The 20,415-nt window shown below is 41.0% G+C and overlaps 1 protein-coding gene across 3 annotated transcripts; it reads left to right on the plus strand.

Annotated features, from left to right (window-relative positions):
- The first annotated feature begins 4,445 nt into the window (after nt 1-4,445).
- Nucleotides 4,446-20,415, plus strand: ercc6 (excision repair cross-complementation group 6). 3 transcript variants are annotated; one of them, XM_067610010.1, is made up of 22 exons: nt 4,446-4,531; nt 5,149-5,351; nt 5,466-5,694; nt 6,120-6,240; nt 6,355-6,469; nt 7,836-8,550; nt 9,864-9,995; nt 10,750-10,908; nt 11,777-11,912; nt 12,158-12,328; nt 12,503-12,679; nt 13,976-14,092; nt 14,549-14,644; nt 15,330-15,548; nt 16,027-16,137; nt 16,750-16,869; nt 17,078-17,172; nt 17,701-17,846; nt 17,998-18,603; nt 18,730-18,898; nt 18,989-19,067; nt 19,163-20,415. In XM_067610010.1, the coding sequence occupies exons 2-22, from the start codon at nt 5,171-5,173 to the stop codon at nt 19,586-19,588; spliced, it is 4,320 nt and encodes a 1,439-aa protein (XP_067466111.1). In that variant the 5' UTR covers nt 4,446-4,531; nt 5,149-5,170; the 3' UTR covers nt 19,589-20,415. The 3 variants fall into 3 exon arrangements, with proteins under 3 accessions (XP_067466111.1, XP_067466113.1, XP_067466112.1); XM_067610012.1 differs by having other exon boundaries at nt 4,486-4,531; nt 5,077-5,351; XM_067610011.1 differs by lacking the exon at nt 4,446-4,531 and adding an exon at nt 4,563-4,852.

The following is a 20,415-nucleotide window of genomic DNA, read 5'->3' on the forward strand; positions in this document are numbered from 1 at the left end:
AGGCTATATTTATCACTGGAGTGCAATACATACATACACACATACTGAAACACAAACACACACATATGTAAACATGCATGTACGCATACAGTAAACTGAGCTCACACTGCGGTTCTGGCGGTTTCGTGTGACATGTCACTGTACCACACAGGCCTGATCTAGATTCTCTCTGGTGTGGTTTGGTCCAGCTAAATACACATTTCTGTGTGAACTCCCTGCCATATGTCGACATGACTTGACCTGAGGGGTGTACTACGAAGCAAGTTCAACATACCCAGGCTTTCTTTGTGTGAACTGGCTCAACAAACCCTAAACTCGCGATCAGAGATAAGTGGTATCACAACGGTGGTTATGAACTTTCTTTCAGGCTATGTGAGCGTCCCTATAAAAGGGGGCATTTGGCGCGTCATTTGACTCTTTTTCCGCACAAAATGGACAGATCATGTGCCGCTTACTTCAGTCAGGAGGAACAGATCATTATAACGGAGAGCTATGAATAATATAGATACATTATCACAGCAAAAAACAATGCTGTTGCTGCCAATAAGGCGAGAGAGGAATGCTGGCAGAAAATTGCTGATGTAAATTCATTCATTAAAAAACAAATTCATTAATTTATTAATTACGTAAATAGTTTGTATACTTATTTTACCACTCAATGCACTCTCCGTACCTCCCACATCCAAAGCTCTTAAACTTTAAACTTGATGCAGCAGATTGGAATATTATACTCAAGAAGTGCATTCAGGTCTGACTCTGTCCCATAATGAAGGATCCATGGAAATCACTTTAGATTCTGGCCAAATCAAAGTGAAATTAATATTATAGATTGAATATTATCTGTGATAAACACTCTTTTTCAAAGTATTTCTTCATTAGTTTTTTTTTGTTTGTTTTTTTTATTTGAAATACAATTTGATATATTGTAACAAAATCCCATCCTGCAAGTAACCCTAACCTCTTGCACCATTACAAATTTACAATATGACATATAAAATCAATGGTATGTATGATAAAAGATGAATCAATTTTCTAATTGGTGTTCTAATAGCTGCAGTACCAGCAGTGTTGAACGGACTTTGCAGCAAATCAGGTAGTTAGTGAAAGGACTGCGCTTTTTATTGCCGATTTAAGCCGAAACTTGGAACATAACCTGCTCCGGACCAGGTTAAGTTTGCAGTATAAGTTACCATGGTGATGTAGCCAGGTTAAAAGAGAGCCACCTTTGTGACATTGAAAACCCTGACTTTATTTTCAACATACCTTTCTAACCCACTAATCTTGCTTCGTAGTACACCCCTCTGGAAAAGGTGGACTGATGTGAACTTTAAAACAATTTTATAGGGAGATGAAGACCAAAACACATTTCCTTAAGCACAACACTTTGGATAGTTCATCTCCGAAAACTCCTTTGTCTCAAGATGTTTATAATAGCACAGTAGTGTAGAAGTATAAACACATATAAACACACACCTGCTGCGGAGTGAAATCACGAGCAGATGCTTTAAGCATCTCCTGTCGCATGGCAGTGGTCTGATGCACCCGGATGAGAACCCAGCCCACCTCTGTAATTACTATCAGACCCACATACGGATATCTACTAACTGGGACAGGAGAACACATGGGAAACATTAGCGCTGCAAATATGGCCACACAAGTGTAAAGTACAATATGGCTTGAATATACATTAATATAGAAATGATGAGGCTTTACTCATGTTGATTTATTAACCAGTCTGCGGCTTAAGAAAACATCATGGTTCTTGTTGCTTTCCAGTTAGACCCTGATCTGTTCACTCAACCCAATAATAAATTATTTAACAGTATGTTTGTGCATGTCTATTGTGACATATGGAAATGTGATGTACAGTAACTTTTTCTCTGCAGCCTGCATGCATGCTTGTATATTCATTATTATACTGAGTTTCAATGGAGACAAGGATTTTTGATTTTAGGGCTGCAAACAGTCATTTTCATTATCAATTAATCTGGTCATTCTTTTCTAGATTAATCAATTAGTCTAAGAAATGTAAAAAAATAGTGGAAAAACAGTCGAAAACCCAAAGAGATTCCTTTACAGTTATATAAAACAGAAAAAAAGCAGCAAATACTCATTGAGAAGCTGAAACTAGCATATTTCACTTGACATGTGGCGATTAAATGAAATAATTTATCAGTTATCAAAATAGTTAATTTTCTGTTGATCAACTAATTGTACGCATTTAGGCATTTACATACCAGCATTCAATTGAATTATCTCCTTGGAAAAAGCTCATTTTTTCATGTTTAAATGTGTTCCTCGAGAAGAAACTCTGCGCTCAATAACAAATTTCTTAAATTCACTTGAGAAACAAAGTGTGAGGGAAAACAATGCCCTTCAGCAGTGGAATTTTTGTGGATTTTAGAGCCAGAAAAACATCAAATCCAGTAGGGCTAATCTGAAAATAATAAAATTGAACATCTAAATTTTGAAGGGGGAAAACAACCACATAAAATGCTCACATTTCACTTTTTAAATGGGGCACACACCACAAAACACCAGAGTATTTCAGTAAAGAAAGTTGCCATAAGAATGATAAAAATGCAAAAGTGCAAATGGCAAAGCACAGATTAAATTAAACAACTCACTGATCATAAACAACTTATCATAAAACTGTTTACCATAATCCATCGCAGCAATAAAACAAGTTAACATATCAGACTCTTTTGCACACTTAACAATTAACTAAAAGATTAATTAGAGGCACAAAAACCCTGTAATAGACTAAGAATGTAAGCAAAAACCGCCCAGACACTTGTCCTTGTGTCTCACATAATATTTTACAAAATGATTCCATCCTCAAGACATTCATCATGTTCCAGGCAGCTGATGAAGGCCATATGGACTAAAACACCCTTTATTGAAAGGGAGGATGGTATGCAGGAGATAACAGATGAAACACAACTTTATTTTACATCACCACACAGCATGAGGCATGTATCACCTGTGGAAGTGTATCTACAGTGCATTGCATTACCTCACTTACCCCTTTATGCACATAAAGGGGTAAGTGATTTGGAACCATAACTCTATGAAAAGCAAGCCCACCAAGCTTGGCAGATGTAAGTTTCAGTCTTTAAATCTTGCTCCACTTGTTATTCTTCTGTCAGGATGCAGCACAGCACAGAGCAGCAGTGTTAACAACACACCCCGCACTCTGTGGGATTTGCACTCTACCCTCCTACACCCTATAAATCCACATAGCCCTTACATAGAAGGAGGCAGGATTCATCACACACGCTTAGGCTCACACATGAATGCTTGAACACATGTAAAGTTAAGATGGACAGCTTTGCCACCTAGTAAATCCGGTGAGCTTGATGCAATCTATCAACTCCATTTCCTTAAATTATGATCTGCAAGTCATAGCCATACACATATTTATTATCTCCTAGTTCACTGTGATAAAAGTTGCACTGTAGTGCTCAATTTTCACAAAGGATGGAGGGGTAACAACAGACATAGAGGTTAGATTCCTCTCTGCAACTCAACCTTACAGTTACAACATAGTGTGAATGGATCAGCTTATTTCCCACCAAAGGTGATTCATCAGCAACTTGATAGTTTGTTTGACTTGTTCTGACCCCTAGCTGTGTGCCTTTATATCAACCTTAAAAGAACACAGTGTGTCTGTCTAGCGATCAGAGTTTAGCACACTGTAAATCCTCTACTAATTAACCACCAGTAAAGGCATTTTTCTTACTGTGACACGCTTTCCTTTTAGTTCTGGTTCATTCAAATTCCCTCCAGTGTCTCTGGGGAGGTTTCACTGAGGGTGACCCACATTAACTGGCTAAGCAAATAGGATAGAAAAGTCTATCCATCTTCTTACACTTTTCCGAGCCAAAGTTGACAGCAATATCTGTCCATATATAGATACGTCTGTTTGGAAAGATTGTTGGCCTTTCCAAGGTCACTCCAGTGCAAGGTGGAGGGGATATTTTAATTAAGCCCTTTATTTATTGTTGCAAAACACTGAAAAATAAATTTCCTCTGACATGCAATACTTGGCACTGCTCACATTTGTAACATCCATGAAGGTTCCAAAAAAGTGACACTGAAAGGGACTGATGTTTTGCAGAGGAACATAAATGTTTACGATTAGTGTGGCCTATTGGCTGGGGCCTTTATGCAAGGTCTGGCTGGACTGCAACGCAAAAACTGCCAAACTCTCTTGTCATCTCTTTCAGTCGCACTCATTCCCAAGCTGGTTGTACAAAACAGAAGTTCATTTGGCAAAATGTGGTCCAGGACATTTTCACGGGACCAAATGAGGTTCAGTGAGTTCCTCCACACTCAATTCTCCACTGAAATTAGTGGTGTCGTGGCGCCATCTACAGGACAGAAGAGCCTCGCGGCTGTGAACCAGCAGAGGTCGCTGTCCAATAAGTTAACTATTGAGCAGCGAGCTCAATGATTTCACTGGCACCGGAAGCTTTGCAAGCAAGATGACATAAAACCAAGACAGTGGTCTTGTGTAACTGCACGTTTTGTAAGTAATTTCTTAGTCATGTTCGCCTCGACACTCGGTTTAATGTACCCACCATCACACAGACAGCATTTATAACGCAGTTACTACCTGTCGCATGATTTTTTTGTCAGTGAGTAGTTTAAGTGAAGCCGAGCAGGCAGAGCTGCACAGCTGATGATGTTCTGCTCACTATTAGCTTAGCAGGCTAACGTTAGCTCAGCCACGTAAACAATGGAAAGCAGGGAGACATACCTTAATGTTTCTAACTCAACTTTATATGACCCGCTATAAGGAAAGCTAACTAACCGCTGCCTGAAGTGCTTTCTTTGGATAGAAGAGCAGGTATTATTAGAAATAACTGTTAAATATCTGTTTTCCCTCTAGTTTACAATTTAACGTTAAGTAACGTTAGCGTGTAAGGACGTCATCTAACGTTATTTAGGTCTTCAGTACCTTTAATGTTATCTAAGTAACGCTAATCCAGCGTTAAGTAATCATTTCGGTGTTTAGTTTAACGTCAGCTCCCAGCTTTAGGAAACCAAAAATAATGTTATTGTTTTGTCCAGCACTGTCAGAGCTGAGCAGAGAGATGGATCTAACTGACCACACTGTCTGTTTGACATCTGGTTGACCCCCAGACTGTCTGTCTACACCTGCATCATGCCAGTAGACGGTTCAGAGGACCAAGTGCCCTCCTCCCTCTCCAGCCCAGCTAGTGCTGCTCTTACCCCGGGAGGGACAGAGGAGGATGGAGCTGCTGGGGGATCAGCAGTTTGCTCTCAGGGCTCTGAGGCTGCTGCAGCCTATCCAACCAACACTGGACCTGGGGAGGGCAACAGCGGTGAGCAATTAACTTTATGAATAAGTTTGATATCTTTTTACTGTAAACACAAAGATAAAGAATCAGTCCTTGCCTGTCTATGTCTTAATTTATTGTCATCTGCGGTGTTTTTAGGTGTCAAGAAGTCTGGAGCCATGCTGCAGATCGACCGCCAGCGCATCCAAGCAGCATCTGCCAGCTCTGGGGCTGATGAACTGCAGGGTCTTGGTGTGGCTGTCTACGACCAGGATGTCCTGGAGCAAGGTGTCCTGCTGCAAGTGGACGAGGCGATCCAGGAGGCCAGTCAGGCTGCTGCTAAAGCTGAGGCGGAGAAGGAGTACCAGTCTGTGCTAGATGATGTCAGGTAAAGGACAATAACTGTATTAACTGTTTTTTTTCTTGCCACACATATCTGTATATGAAGTGTTCCTATGAAAGTCCTTCAGTCTCTTTTTCCTCAGTCAAAAGTTACTTTTACTTTTTCAGCAGCAGTGGTACAAAGTTCCACCCATCTTTTTCTATTGGCTGGTGCCATGGTTGAGCTTTTGCCCTCATCAGAATTTTAATATATAAAAGGCTTCTCTTGTCTAACAAAAACAATATGTTTTGTGATCTTAAATGGATCACTAAGGAAGCTTAGATGAGGAAAACATACAATAAATGTACAACAGATGCTGCCAATTTCTACAGTTGCCTCCCAGGAAGCTTGTTTTTTGTTAGAAAACCAGAACCAACCTTAAGAGGGCTGATGAATCTTAATCTATGTAGCCTAATTGTTTTTCCTTTTAGGTCTGTTACAGCATCTCTGAAGCATATCAACAAGATCATTGAGCAGCTGTCCCCATATGCTGCCTCAAGTAAAGACATCTGTAGGAAGATCGAATCTGTCAAAAGACAGAAAGAGAATAAGGTAAAATACGATGATTGACAAATCTATAAGTTAAAATTACATTGTTTACATGATTATGTCATAATAGCATTATACTGATGATGACTGTAACAATGAAAATGCCTTTTGGTTCAGGAGAAACAGCTCAAGAAAGTTAGAGCTAAACAGAAGCGACTTCAGGCCATTCTGGGAGGAGAGGACACACAAAGGGTGGAAGCTGAGCTTTTGGCAGAGGATGATGGAGAGGAAGGTGAGGTGACTTTATTATTAACATTTGATTTCTTTTAAATGTATTGACAAAAACATTGTTCTATGGTCTAATCCTTAATGGGCTGAATCAACAAAGTCACATAATGCAAAACAAGTGCTGCTGCACTGCTTTCTAAAGCCAGGATCATGTTTAGCACTGCCCAGAATGTAACAAAACAAAGCAGAGAATTAAAACCTGTTGTAATTAAGGTGGCTAAGAAAGTTATTCCGTGGCATTCCTCATTTTAGGAATTGTCAGAGAACATTGTAATTAAAGGCTTAAATACATATTTGGTGGTTGAGTAATGCACTCTGCAGTTATGTCTGTGTGAAGTGTTCATACATGTTACATCTTGAGTAGATTCTTTCTCTGACACACCCTCACCAAGATATGTCAGAGTTGGCTGAAAGATGTGTGCTGTATTTAGAAAAATGTCACAGAATTTTGCAAACATTTGTGAAACACATGTGAAACATTTTCACATCGATGTGTCCACTGACGTTTTGCAGCACACAACTGGGTTACAATTAGTTTTGAAATATTTTTCTCTGGTTGAACATTATTTTGCTGCCCAACACCGTTTAGTGTTTTCAGCAGTCTTTGAGATCTGCTTGCTCCTTTTTGGTGGGTGTGTCGGAGGTGAATACGTCCACTGTGGAAATTAGTGATGTACACGAATACTGAAGCCTTCCGCGCAGCCGTCAATACACCATGCAGTGCCTTTTTCTATGTTCTCCAAGATCTATTTTATAACCAAACTGCATAAATTTGCTGCAGTAACAGCAACTGATACCAGCACTTTGCAACAGGATGTCCAGTACTTCACATACTCAGTTTGAAATACATAATGTTATGTTTTGGTAGGGCCAGACATAAACATAAACCAGACCGAAAACACTGTCCTTGACATCACTCATTAGAGCAACATATTTACAAGTTGCAGCCTACAGAGTGCAGTGTAGCAGCAGCCTTCTGCTAAATGTGATTCAGTGCTGATTTAACTATCACTCAAAAATTGTTGTACACCAGCTCTTTATTAAAAGCTTGAAAAAACAAATTTAAATATAGCTGCACACTATGTACGCTGTGGAGTTTTGTTGTAACCGAAAAGTGTTGGTTTCTCACCAAATTATATTGTGTGTACCTAACAGATGTATTCAATGCATTTCCTTATTTATAAAACACAAACCTGCTTGCACACTTGCATTTTCATGCTCATGCACGTGCACAAGATGCAAACAAAATGGGGACTTGCTAATCAAAACATTGCTCTATGGTGTTAGTCGTGGTAAAAAAAAAAACCTTGATACTTGATTATGATACTATCAGTCCTTTATCTAACCCTGCGTGTTGTGTGTGGTACCAGAGGCCGGGCCGTCGACGCTGGGCAGCATGCTCATGCCAGCTCAGGAGACAGAATGGGAGGAGCTTATCCGGACAGGACAAATGACTCCTTTTGGAACGCGAATCCCGCAGAAGGAGGTTAAGAAGGAACCTCGAAAACTGATGCTTGCTGAGGACTCAGCCTTTGATCAGTACTTGGCTGACCAAGCCAAGTTGGCCACTGAGAGGAAGAGAGCACCTCTTCTGAAGAAGAGGAGCTCTGGACTGAGTCCTGATGGGAAGGCCAAAGGAAAAACAAACAGAATTGGTTCCTCTTCCAAGGATAAAAAAATGCAAAAGCGCATGCGAAAGCTCCAAATAACTGCTCTGAAGGCCCATCCTAAGGCTCGACCCAAGACTGAGCCACAGCTCCCTAAGCCAAAGAGGAAGCGTCACGCTGAGGGAGAGGAGACAGACAGCGAGGGCTCCGAGTACCTGCCCAGTGATGAAGGCATAAATCCTGAACAAGAGGAAAGAGAAGCCATGGAGGAGGGCTTTGGGGAGGAGGATGATGAGGAGTATGAGTTGAAACCATACAAGAGAAAGACTGAAAGAAAGGAGAGGAAGAAAGTAAAGAAAAAGGAGGAGAGTGAGGAAGAATACTGCCCTGAGAGTTCAGACGAAGAGGAGGATGTGAAGAGCAAAAAGAATAACTTCAAAGATGATGGAGATGTGGAGTACTACAGACAACGAATAAGGTATTATCATTGTACTATCTGCTATAAACGTGTTATCATTTTTTGTTATTTTTGTTATTCCCCCAATTTAACATAAATCAGGCAACTGTAAATATTTATAGTGTGTTCACAGTTTGTGAACTGTAGGTTTGTTGTGAGTTACGGTTTGATGCAAAGGTGCAAAAAGTTTCGTCTTTCTCTTCAGAGAATGCAGACAACCGTGCCCGTAAATGACATGCTCAATAAACACCAGATTGAGCCTTTAAGTTTGCACAACATTTGTAATGGCAGTGGTGCAAATGTGCCATTGTTATTCCCTTTAGTTAAAGAGAAAAGCAGTTGGTTTCTGCTGGCTCCATAGTGCAGAAGGAGAGCTAATCCCAGATGAGATTGGCAGCTGTTTCTTGACTAAGCAAATTCACTCCCTGCTCTTCTTCTCTCTCTGCTCTCACACTGGCCTAATTATCCTCCTGCACATGGTTTTATACACTCACTCACTCTAATGCTCAAATTAATGGAAGAGCAGCCCTAATGAGATTTCATATTTATAGCTGCCAAATAAATTGTGTTGGCATGTGTCCTTTTTCTACACTACAATGATTGAATGTCAATTCAACAGCATAGACACGGCATGGATGGTGAGGCTAGCTTATGTGAGGAATGATATTATTAGAGCGGGCAGTATTTGTAGTTGGGTGGGGGGTGGAGTGGGGGCAGAAAAGTGTAATTAACTGAACCAATGCTTAGTCTTGACTTAATTAGAGAGTGTGGTCTCCCAGGCCCAGCTAAAGGACCAGTTTCATGGCAGGGTGACAGGACCAGGCCCAAATGAAGATGGATTCTTATCCTCTCCACCTCACACCTTTCTGGGGAACTCGCACTACTAATTGTCTGTATCAATCTTAATTTGCTGCGCGACGACTGTGCCTCTAACTGCCCTTTCTCCTGCACTATTAAAACTGTTCTCCTTTACATTTCCCTTTTTGCTAGAGATGTTCCACCGCTCAAGGGAAATACCAACAACTCAAAACATTTGCCATCCTTTCACCTGTGTAGGCAAGTCTTAAAATAAATCACTGAGGGTAAATGGAAAATCCATCTATCCATTCTCTATACCCGCCCTGTTATGGGTTGCATGGAGCTGGAGCTATCCCAGCATGCATCGGGTGTAAGGTTGGGTAGGCAGTCAAGTCATGAAACATGAAACAGAGTTCACTTAACATTTCTCACTCTTTTGGAGCATAATGTTAGATAACAGGAAAAGGCTGAAGTAAGGCCTGTGCCGGAGCTGTCTGTGCTATAACTTCATCGGTATACACTCATTTTCTTACTAGGAGATGGAAGCGACAGCGGCTTCGAGAAAGGGAAGAGAGGAGGGAAAGAGGCGAAGAGCTCACAGATGACAGTGATGCGGAGTTTGACGAAGGCTTCAAAGTGCCTGGTTTCCTGTGGAAAAAACTGTACAAGTAAGTTTATAATGAAGCGTTTAGATTTGTCTCAACTATCCATACAGTCAGTTGCAAATGTTTTCTACTGTCAACTAAGGAAGTGATAGTAATTGACTAATAGCTGTCAAACATTTAGTGTATAAAAATCTGTGCACTTTGTGTCCTTTGTTATCTTAGTCTACAACACCCACTGCGCTTAACAACCCGTTGTTAAATTATACTGACTAGCCAAGATTATTTGATCAGGACGCCATAAACTTCATTCATTTACTGCTACTGTACTACTGCTTCTACTGCTACTATAGGTCACAAGTTGTCATTTGTAAAAAAAAAAAAAAAAAAATCTGTTTGTCATACTGTTGTTTTAAAACAATTTTAAGAATAACTGTGGCATCACTTTGAGCTTAGTTTAGTCGATAAACGTAGGTTTGGAAAGCCAACCTCTAATTTCTAATATCAATTATGCCTCTTGACTGGCCTTGTCTTTCTCAAACTACCACATTTGTCATCATGTATCAGAAATGATGTGCTTTTTTTGCCTGGATTTGATAATATAATAATAACATATGAATCACTGCCACACGTTATTCTTGTAGCCGGTAGGGATTAGGAACTGTGTGGATGCTTACTGACAAGGATAATTGAACCATATTTTAGTTCATATACGGTCTGATGACTGGGATTCACCCTCCTGTGTGTGCTTTTGGATGTCCATAGTTGCTTGTGTGCATGAGTTTTCAAGTTTTTGCACGCGTGTGTTTCACATGATCAGGTACCAGCAGACAGGTGTACGGTGGATGTGGGAACTCCACTGTCAGCAAGCAGGCGGCATCCTGGGAGACGAGATGGGATTGGGTAAAACCATCCAGATCATCAGCTTTCTGGCTGGACTGAGCTACAGCAAACTGAGGACCAGAGGATCCAACTACAGGTGCACATACGCAAACACACACATGCACACAATCTGTGGCCAGAGACTGTGTGTCTGTATGGTATGAATATTTGATTAGGTGGATTTCTGCTTGAGAGTGTTCATCTGAATTATTAAACATGTTTCAATTATCAGACTCTTCACTTTCTTACTGCAGACATCAGAGAAAACACTGACACTGTTTGTGTGTGTGCCTTTGAGAGAACGTGTCTTAGAGTAGAGCGAGTCTTTTCATGAACACTTGAAAGGGATTTTGGACTCATGAAATGGTGGAGCAAGCGTGGGACAACTGATGAACTGTGGAAAACATGACGCAGTGATGATAGTCTGGTTTTACTGCACAAACACTCATGCATTTAGTAGGTGGAGCTTCCCTGATGGTCAATACTCTGTCTACTATAGTCGCCCACAAATTGATTGCTTGCAAACTCAATTATGGCCCGGTATCAATAGCTTCCACAAGGCAGAAGTTCATACCAGCCCATTAGTATATCTTAATGTGTGTGTGTGTGTGTGTGTGTGTGTGTGTGTGTTTTGGGTTGCCATGCACCTTCTTTTGAGTCATTTATAAAGCAAAAAGAGTGATCACTGGAGTTAGCCTTTAAAGTAAGATCATCCTTGTGCACAGTCATCAGCTTCCTCATCATGTCTGAATGCATCACACATTATATATGCACATTTTCATATTTTTACTTCCTGGAAAATGTCTGTATCTTACATAATTAGGTACAGAAATGATGTAATGTAATTTGCTAATGAAATTTGTTGAGGTTATCTCTTCTTTAATGAACCCTGAACTCCCTTGTTTAAAGATTTGAATCGCAGGTTTGGGATTAAACAACTCTCTACTGTGTGTGTTTGGTTGTAGGTATGCTGGTCTGGGTCCCACAGTCATTGTGTGTCCGGCTACAGTCATGCACCAGTGGGTGAAGGAGTTCCATACCTGGTGGCCTCCTTTCAGAGTGGCTGTTCTGCATGAAACTGGCTCCTTCACCAGCAACAAGGTAAATGTGTGTTCTCTCTGTGTTGGATTTTCATATTCGTTATTGAACTAGAAAGTTTTCTACAGGGTATTTTTTTCCTCTGGGGGGCACCAGAGGTCTGTTAACGCACTATGAGCTCCTCAGACCTCACAGGAGGAGATGCTCTAATTCAATACTTTTTAAAAGTACAAGATACCACAGATGGTTAGGAATTCCTCAAAGAACGTACCTGATAAATGTTTGTGTCTCTGTTTTTTCTGTTGCAGGAAAAACTGATTCCAGAGATAGCGGCATGTCATGGTATCCTGATAACCTCATATTCAGCGGTGAGGAACATGTTGGATAGCCTGCAACGCTATGATTGGCACTATATTATACTGGATGAGGGACACAAGATCAGGAATCCGAATGCTGGAGTTACCACAGCCTGCAAACAGGTATTGTTTCACACACAGACACATGTCTGCACACACAATTTCAACCACAACACTAGCCAGATCCAGTCAGTAGTAATGACTATTGCTTGTTTTCCTACCTTCAGAACATTAAACTTAATGAAACATCATATCATAATTTAGGAATATATCTTACATTCTTCTTTCTCTGTCTAGTTTCGCACTCCCCACAGGTTCATCCTGTCAGGCTCTCCTATGCAGAACAATTTGAAGGAGCTGTGGTCTCTGTTTGACTTTGTCTTCCCCGGCAAACTGGGTACCTTGCCTGTCTTCATGGAGCAGTTCTCGGTGCCGATCACCATGGGAGGATACAGCAATGCCTCACCTGTGCAGGTACTGGAACACACACAGAAATGCACAACCAGGATTTAGTTCAAATTCTGCTCCTGAATTTGTCCTCTCATTCTGAAGCTACATATGATAATAGTACAACTCCACAAAGAATGTCACACCTCTCTAAACTTGTAAACATTTTCAGGCAGGAACCAGGTGTATTGCATGATTTGGGCATTAGGGCAAACACCTTACAAGTAATCCCATAACCATAGCACAGAGAGGGAGCAATGAAGGACTGAAGTGTCACTTGACAACAACAGTCACACACATGCACAGTTTTGGAGAGGGAGATGAAAGTAAGACAGAAAGAGATAGTGGAGCAACAGAGCCATTAAGTGCAGTGCAGGATAATGTAGGTCCATGCAAAGGAACTTCAGTACATCCCTAGTGAGTGTGAGAGAGGGAGAGGCTAAAGTGGAGAGCCAGTGAGCTAAATTGTAGCCCTTTGTCATTAGTGTCCAATCGTTAATAACCCACTGACTGTATGGATTTAATTATTTAAGCTGGCTATTGATGCTTCTTCCGCTGTCGATAATAAAAACCTTTACTAATTATTAATGTTATTAAATGGTCAGAGAAGGCTAAGCTCTGCTGCCTTATCCTCTTCTTGAAATTCTCAGTGCAGCAAAGCAGGCCCTCAGATGATGTGTGTACAACTAGATGTACATAAAAACATCTATGGGAGAGGTGGGGCTGAGTGAGTGTGTGGATGTGGGATCCATTACCCAAGCCCGCGTTTACACCCCCATGTGAATCCACTCAGTATCATCTGCTGCCCTCCTCACCTTCACTTCCACTCTGACCTCCATTGAGCCCTAAATCCCACCCTGTTATTGTCCCCTCCAGCTTTGCCGAGGGTTTCTTTGATCTCTCTGTGGACCCCCAGTGGGTTAATGTTTTAAGAGCTAACTGGCCTTTAGCGCTGACTCTGGATAAGGTGTAGCAGGCCATTTGCAATGGGGCTCCTAGTGTGGGGAAGGACCACGTGTTTCTCACGATCCCCCTCTGTTTCCAAAGGAGCAGGCCAGTAGTACTGATGAAAGAGGAAGGCTCCGTCCCTCGAGACCAAGAGCACTCTGATCAATGTTTAATGGCTCGCACTGCTGAAAGGGACAGCAACATGAGGGAGGTGATGAGAGAGCGGAAGAGGGGCTAAACGGCAATCATGCCTCAGGAAACATCCACACTGACAGGTGTGAGTGTTGATGTGATTGTTTGACAGGTTGAGCTGAATGTTGCTTTTGTTTTTTCAGCAGTTTGTTTGTGCTAAATGGTTTACTTGTTAATTTTCAGGTCCAGACGGCATTTAAGTGCGCATGTGTGCTGAGGGACACCATAAATCCTTACCTCCTCCGAAGAATGAAGGCAGACGTCAAGGCCAACCTCTCCTTACCTGACAAAAATGAACAGGTATTCATCATACTGTAAGACATTTGACCCTGTTCCGTCGAAGTATTGAACAGTCTCTCCTGCCTGGATCTCTTAGCTGGGGAGGTGTTTTATCTGATTGGATGTGACTGCATGTGCCACGTCTAAGGACTATTTGATGAATGTGCATGGCCTTTGTCAGGTGAAGCCAGCTAATAAAGTCCTAGTAAAGTAAAAGGAGCAGGTATTTATTAAGGTGGCCGGTCTCCAGTCTGTCCTCGCGGCTGACGCTGGTTGACTCCTCAGTCCACCTCAGCTCATTAAGTCAGTCCCTCAGGACAGTGAGGCTCCAAAAAACACATTGCTTCCCTCTTAATTTCTCTTCTCACACACAGCACTTCATCAAGGGGCTTTAAAGGGGGGTGTTCACTGCTCATTACACACTCTTACACTGCCCTGTGTATCTGTGTGTGTGTGTGTGTGTGTGTGTGTGTATAGGTTTTGTTTTGTAGATTAACAGAGGAACAGCGGGAGGTGTATCAGAGCTTCTTAGATTCCAAAGAGGTCTACCAGATACTTAACGGGGACATGCAGGTAAGGTTTATTTTATGCTTTGTCCATTTAGGCTATGTTGTGTTGACTCAAGTTGCATTATAAGGACAAGGAGGGCACGACTCTCTGCCAAGGAGAAGACTTCCAGGAACAAGACGAGCCTTATTCATTATTTAACCCCCCAACTGATGAATTTCAGTTCATCGTTCACAAGCATATGCGCATGTTTTCATGCACTCTACTATACTTAAGACTTCAAGGTGTTGATCTTTCATTTTTCCGCACTGTAAATTTTATTAAACCCCTAATAGCTTGACTTTAGTAGTCTTTTAAGATGCTCCCTTTGAGGAGGTTGTACAGTTGTTGTTCTCACATTAGCCAGACCCCGGAGAGAGAGACTCGACCATTTATCACCACTGACCAAATGGACGTGGTTGGAGAGCCAGGAGTGACCACAGCAGATTGGACATATTCAGTGGTCACTCTCAGTCCATTAACCACCATTACTAATGCAGTGACCATAGGGCCTTCATCAAGAAACACGGCCTTTATTGTCCGTAAATAAATTATGTAACTCATGCCTGTAGGCTAAATTAAATATGTTTATTTGTTTAAAAGTGCAAAAAAATGCAGAAAAATCCTAAATTCTAAGATTTTATAACATTCACCTGTCACCAGTACCGGTCCATTTGAGAACCTGTGCACTCCTTCTTTCTGCGTTGTTTAGGTATTCTCAGGTTTGATAGCGCTGCGTAAGATCTGTAACCACCCGGACCTTTTCTCGGGTGGCCCCCGGATGTTGAGGGGAATCCCAGAGAACCAACTGACTGAAGAGGAACACTTCGGCTATTGGAAACGATCCGGCAAGCTGATGGTTGTGGAGTCACTGCTGCGTCTCTGGTTCAAACAAGGCCACAGAGTCCTCCTCTTCACGCAGTCTAGACAGGTTAGGAACACGTTGCTCTGACTTTCTGAGTTACCTATCGATCACTGCTCTAAAATAGCAGTTAATTTACAAATAAGAACATATTTTCACTCTTAATTGTATTGGATCTTTGTATAGGCAAGACATGTCATTTCTTCACTGGTTTATTGTCATTATCACTTTGTAATTGTCTCTGTATTTACTGTTGCTTTCCTATGACCCATGTGCCTGTAAAATTGGTGTGTGTGTGTGTGACAGAGAGGGAGAGAGAGAGTATGTGAGAGAGGCCCCAGCTGTTGCAGTCAATAGCAATGAGATTATACCTCAGAGGGAACCTGAGACCCTCCCTGTCAGTATCTCTGTCCATGTAATATTAATCTGCTTTAATCCTTTTAGAGATAATCCAAACTCCAGCCCCTCTTTTTTTTTTTTCCTCACTCTGTTTTTCTCCCTGCCTTCCTTTTCTCCTCACCTCTCTGTCATCTTCCTTCCTTCCCAGATGTTGGACATCTTGGAGGTGTTTGTGAGAGAGAATAACTACACATACCTAAAAATGGATGGCACTACCACAATAGCCTCCCGACAGCCCCTCATCGCTCGCTACAACGAGGTGAGGATTAGTCATCCCTAATGGCCCTGAGTGTTTCCCTCGAAAATCCTGTCCTGAGGGACCAAATGTTTCAGTGGAACCCTGTTCAGCCTGAGGTGGAAACACTAATTGATGCCAATCTGTTGTTTAAACTGGATGTACCTTATTGTCTTTGTATCGAAATAAAGATACATGAGTGTATCACAAAGTATAATGATTACCATTATTACTATTTATCATGAACTGTCTCCAGTGTCTACAATCTAGATTTTAAATTGGAACTAATTAGCTGTTATTACACTTTCTGATTGCTGGTGAAATTGCATGATAAAAGTAGAATTTAATGTCTTATAATCTAATGCAAAATCACAGCAAAATGTAAAATTTTATTGTCAATATAAAATGACTTCATACTACCCCGTAGGGATAATAAAGTAGCTAAAAACTGAGTCTAGACTGAGCTATATTTCTATATAGGGTTTAACGGAATATTTAAAAATACTGCCACTATTTAATCTTTTAAATTTTATCTATAGATTATTCCTCAAAGTGATTATCAAAAGGAGTATAAAATTGTGGACATTTATTTTGACAGTTGTTTTTTCCCTTTGTCTTTTTTTTTTTTTTTTGCAGGAAAAATCTATTTTTATCTTCTTGTTGACCACTAAAGTTGGAGGCCTGGGAGTCAATCTGACTGGAGCCAATAGAGTCATCATCTACGACCCAGACTGGAACCCCAGTACCGACACACAGGTAAATAACATTTACTAAGTCCATTATTTATAATAGATTTTTATTGTTGTCACTTGTGGAGCTGCATTATTTGTACACTAAAATTACATTTATTTCCAGTTGGAAACCAGCTTTTCCTGCTGCTTGTTCATCATGAAATTAAAAACACCTTGAGTGTGTGCTTCATATTATCTTTATCATTTATTTTAATGTGTGTTGTTGTTCATAGGCACGGGAGCGGGCATGGAGGATTGGTCAGAAGCAGCAAGTGACGATCTACAGACTGCTGACTGCAGGAACCATCGAAGAGAAAATCTACCACAGGTCAGACAACATCTCTAACTGTTTTTTTTTCCCTAATGTTTGGCTGTGAACGCTTTTTCATACATGATAGTCAATCCCAGAACTCCATAAAAAGAGGTAAAGAAATCCATTAGTGGGAATTGTGTTGTTGCTTTCTCTCACGCCTTCCACTTTAGTTGCCTTTTCCATCGACTTCACACATTCAGGAATATTGGTAATGACATGACTAATTGCTCACATCACTGCTGTTTTACTACTTGCTCTATCCCATTTCTCAGTAATTGAAAAGCTTTCTTGCATTATTAAATGGCCAATGTAGGACTTCTAAACTGTTGCTCTGTTTGGTTTGGGTCTGTAAAGTGCTTTCAAAAAGCAAGTTAGAAGAACTGCAGGGATTCTATTTTGATACCTACAAAAGTGAGGTTAACTAATTTTCTCATCCATCAGCCAAACTACTCTTTGTTGACAGAGGATCATTGTTGCCTGCTGAGGTAAAATAGCAAATTACACACAAGAATATAATGCTGTGTTTTATCTTTTGTAATTCAGGCAAATTTTCAAACAGTTCCTGACCAACCGTGTATTAAAGGACCCCAAACAAAGACGGTTTTTTAAGTCTAACGACATCTATGAGCTCTTCACTCTGTCTGACCCAAATGGAGCTGAAGGAACAGAGACCAGCGCCATATTTGCAGGTCTGCAGGTTTTTCTTTTTGTTTGTCCATTTTGCACTCACCAGAAAACACTTTTTACTGTCCAATTATTAGATTATTTGAATCTTTTGCAAAAAAAAAAAAAAGTTTAAAAAAATTCACCTCAGAAGTTTTGTTCTGATTTTCATTACAGGTACAGGCTCTGATGTCAAGGCACCCAAGAAACCTGCTAGACCAAGGCCATCAAACACTGTAAACCACAGCGACCAAACACTCAAACACTCCACAGCCAACCAGAACGAAACATCTGCAGACAACAAACATTCCTCAACAAACATTCCCGCATTAAGAGATGGAAACGCCTCGCCTTGCAGTAAAAACTCTCAGGGTAAACCAGCTGTTCCAACGGTTATTCAAAGCACCAACCGACATGGCGTGGATGTAGAGCCAAATATATCAGCAAATACACAACATGCAGGACAAAATAACAGAGACTGGGGTGGAGTGAAACCAGCAGTCAAAACCTCAAACACACCCAGTTCTCACCAAAACAGAGACAAAGACTCTGCCCTGACCAGCCCACAGAAACACAGGGAAAAGAGGAAGCACTGCGACTCAGCTGACTCAGATAGACACAAACATAAGAAACGTAAACACTCCAGGGATGCTCGTTTCGAGGGCCAGCGCATCTCTCACTTGGTGAAGAAAAGGGACTACAAGAAAGCGGAGAGTGAAGACGAGGCCGGGGACCAGAAGAAATCAGACGATTATGTTTTGGCAAAGCTCTTCAAGAAATCTGGTAGGCTTTTGTGCACAATGATTTATTTAATAATTCAGACAAAATTATTCATTTTCTTGTTGACTTTTTTTTTTTTTTTTTTTGGCCATTGACTTTCCTTCCTTGTTTTTTTTTTTTTTTTTTCAGGTATCCACAGCGTGATGCAGCATGACACCATCATGGAGTCCTCTAATCCTGACTATGTTCTGGTGGAGGCAGAAGCAAACAGAGTGGCCAAAGATGCCCTGAAAGCCCTTAAAGTTTCTCGTCAGCAGTGCAGGCTTGCCTTCAATAGAGCTCCTCCACCACCTGCAAGGTACGCAGTCTCTCAATCACAGTCTGAGGCTGCTGACAGCTTCACTAATCTCATTTATCACAAACAATTTTTCCCTCTTGTGCTCTCCAGGAAACGGTTTGGACAGAAGAAGAATTCTCTCCTGGTTACACCTTCTGTTCAGTCAGTCCCTACTCCGAACAAATGCAAGGTAACTGCGGTGTTGTTATTAAGATTTTAGCGTTACGACAGGTGTTATATATTTATGAAGCCATGTTGTTTAAATTGATCTGTTTCTCTGTTTAGGATGCTGCTATTGTAAATAAGCCTATATCAAAGAAGCCTGGTTCAGGGGCTCATTTCAGCGGGGAGGGAGCAGAAACTGACTCCAGCTCCGCCCCCCTCTCCTCCTCCTCCCTGCTGGCTACGATGAGAGCCCGTAATCACCTCAGCTTGCCCTCCAGCCAAAGAGAAGAAGAGGAGGAAGAGGCTGGCTCCCCCCCAGCTCCACCCACCGAGCACGATGAGCTGTTGGTGGATCTGCGTAACTTTGTAGCGTTCCAGGCGCATGTGGACGGACAGGCCAGCACACATGAAGTGCTGGAGTACTTCAAACCGAGGCTGACCCAGGAACAGGCGCCGGTCTTCAGAGAGCTGCTCAGGAGTGTCTGTGACTTTCATAGAACCTCCGGTCAGGAGGGGATCTGGAGACTGAAGGAGCGCTTTCGCTGAATGAAAGCAGAGGGTTAACTGATCTTTGATGTGTCTTTGAGTCCTTGTTAGCTATGAGTCTGTAGATTCAAACCCACAATATATTTTTGTTGTTTTGTTTGTTTGTTTTTTTTGTTACCTTTTGCCAAATGAGATGTGTTTTCTCACAATAATTTGTCAGCCACACTGGAGCAAAATGGGTAATTTTCACATCATTACAGTGTTTTATTGAAGGACCATATTGTTGGAGTCATTTTACAGAACAGCGGGTTGGCTGATAAACTCAGATTATTAGTTAATCAGCAGTTAACTAAGTCTTGAAGAGAAAAATTGTTACAATGTCATATTTATTTCACCTGCATGTGAGTTGGGTTTATTTTTGTGCTTGTCCAAGCACTTTTTGCAATTACTTGTGTTTCTGTTTCTGTTTGTACCTGGTTATACTTGAATTTACTTGTTTCATATTTACCTGAAAGTTAAAACTGTATTAGCCTGAGTAATAATTTACACAGAGATACGTGTCTACCTTAACTGCCTCACTGGTAACAGATTTTGTAATGTGATTCTGTAAAATAAAATTTGGGGAGTAGTATGTCATTTTGTAAAAAATAAAATCAACATAGACTTTGGTAGATTTTGTAATGACTGACATTTCTTTTATGGACAAATATGCAGATGGTGGGGAGAAGGACTTCAAAATGTTATTGAACTGACCTAATGTACCTCCAATTACTTATGAAATATTGGCAAAAGCTGAGTCATTTAGCTGTCATGTTTCATATTTTTTTCATATTTAAAGTACACTGTGCTGTTTTGCATACATTGTATGCAATAAACCTCTGTAACTA

This window comes from Thunnus thynnus, chromosome 14 (assembly GCF_963924715.1).
Source record: "Thunnus thynnus chromosome 14, fThuThy2.1, whole genome shotgun sequence".
Lineage (NCBI taxonomy): Eukaryota > Metazoa > Chordata > Actinopteri > Scombriformes > Scombridae > Thunnus > Thunnus thynnus.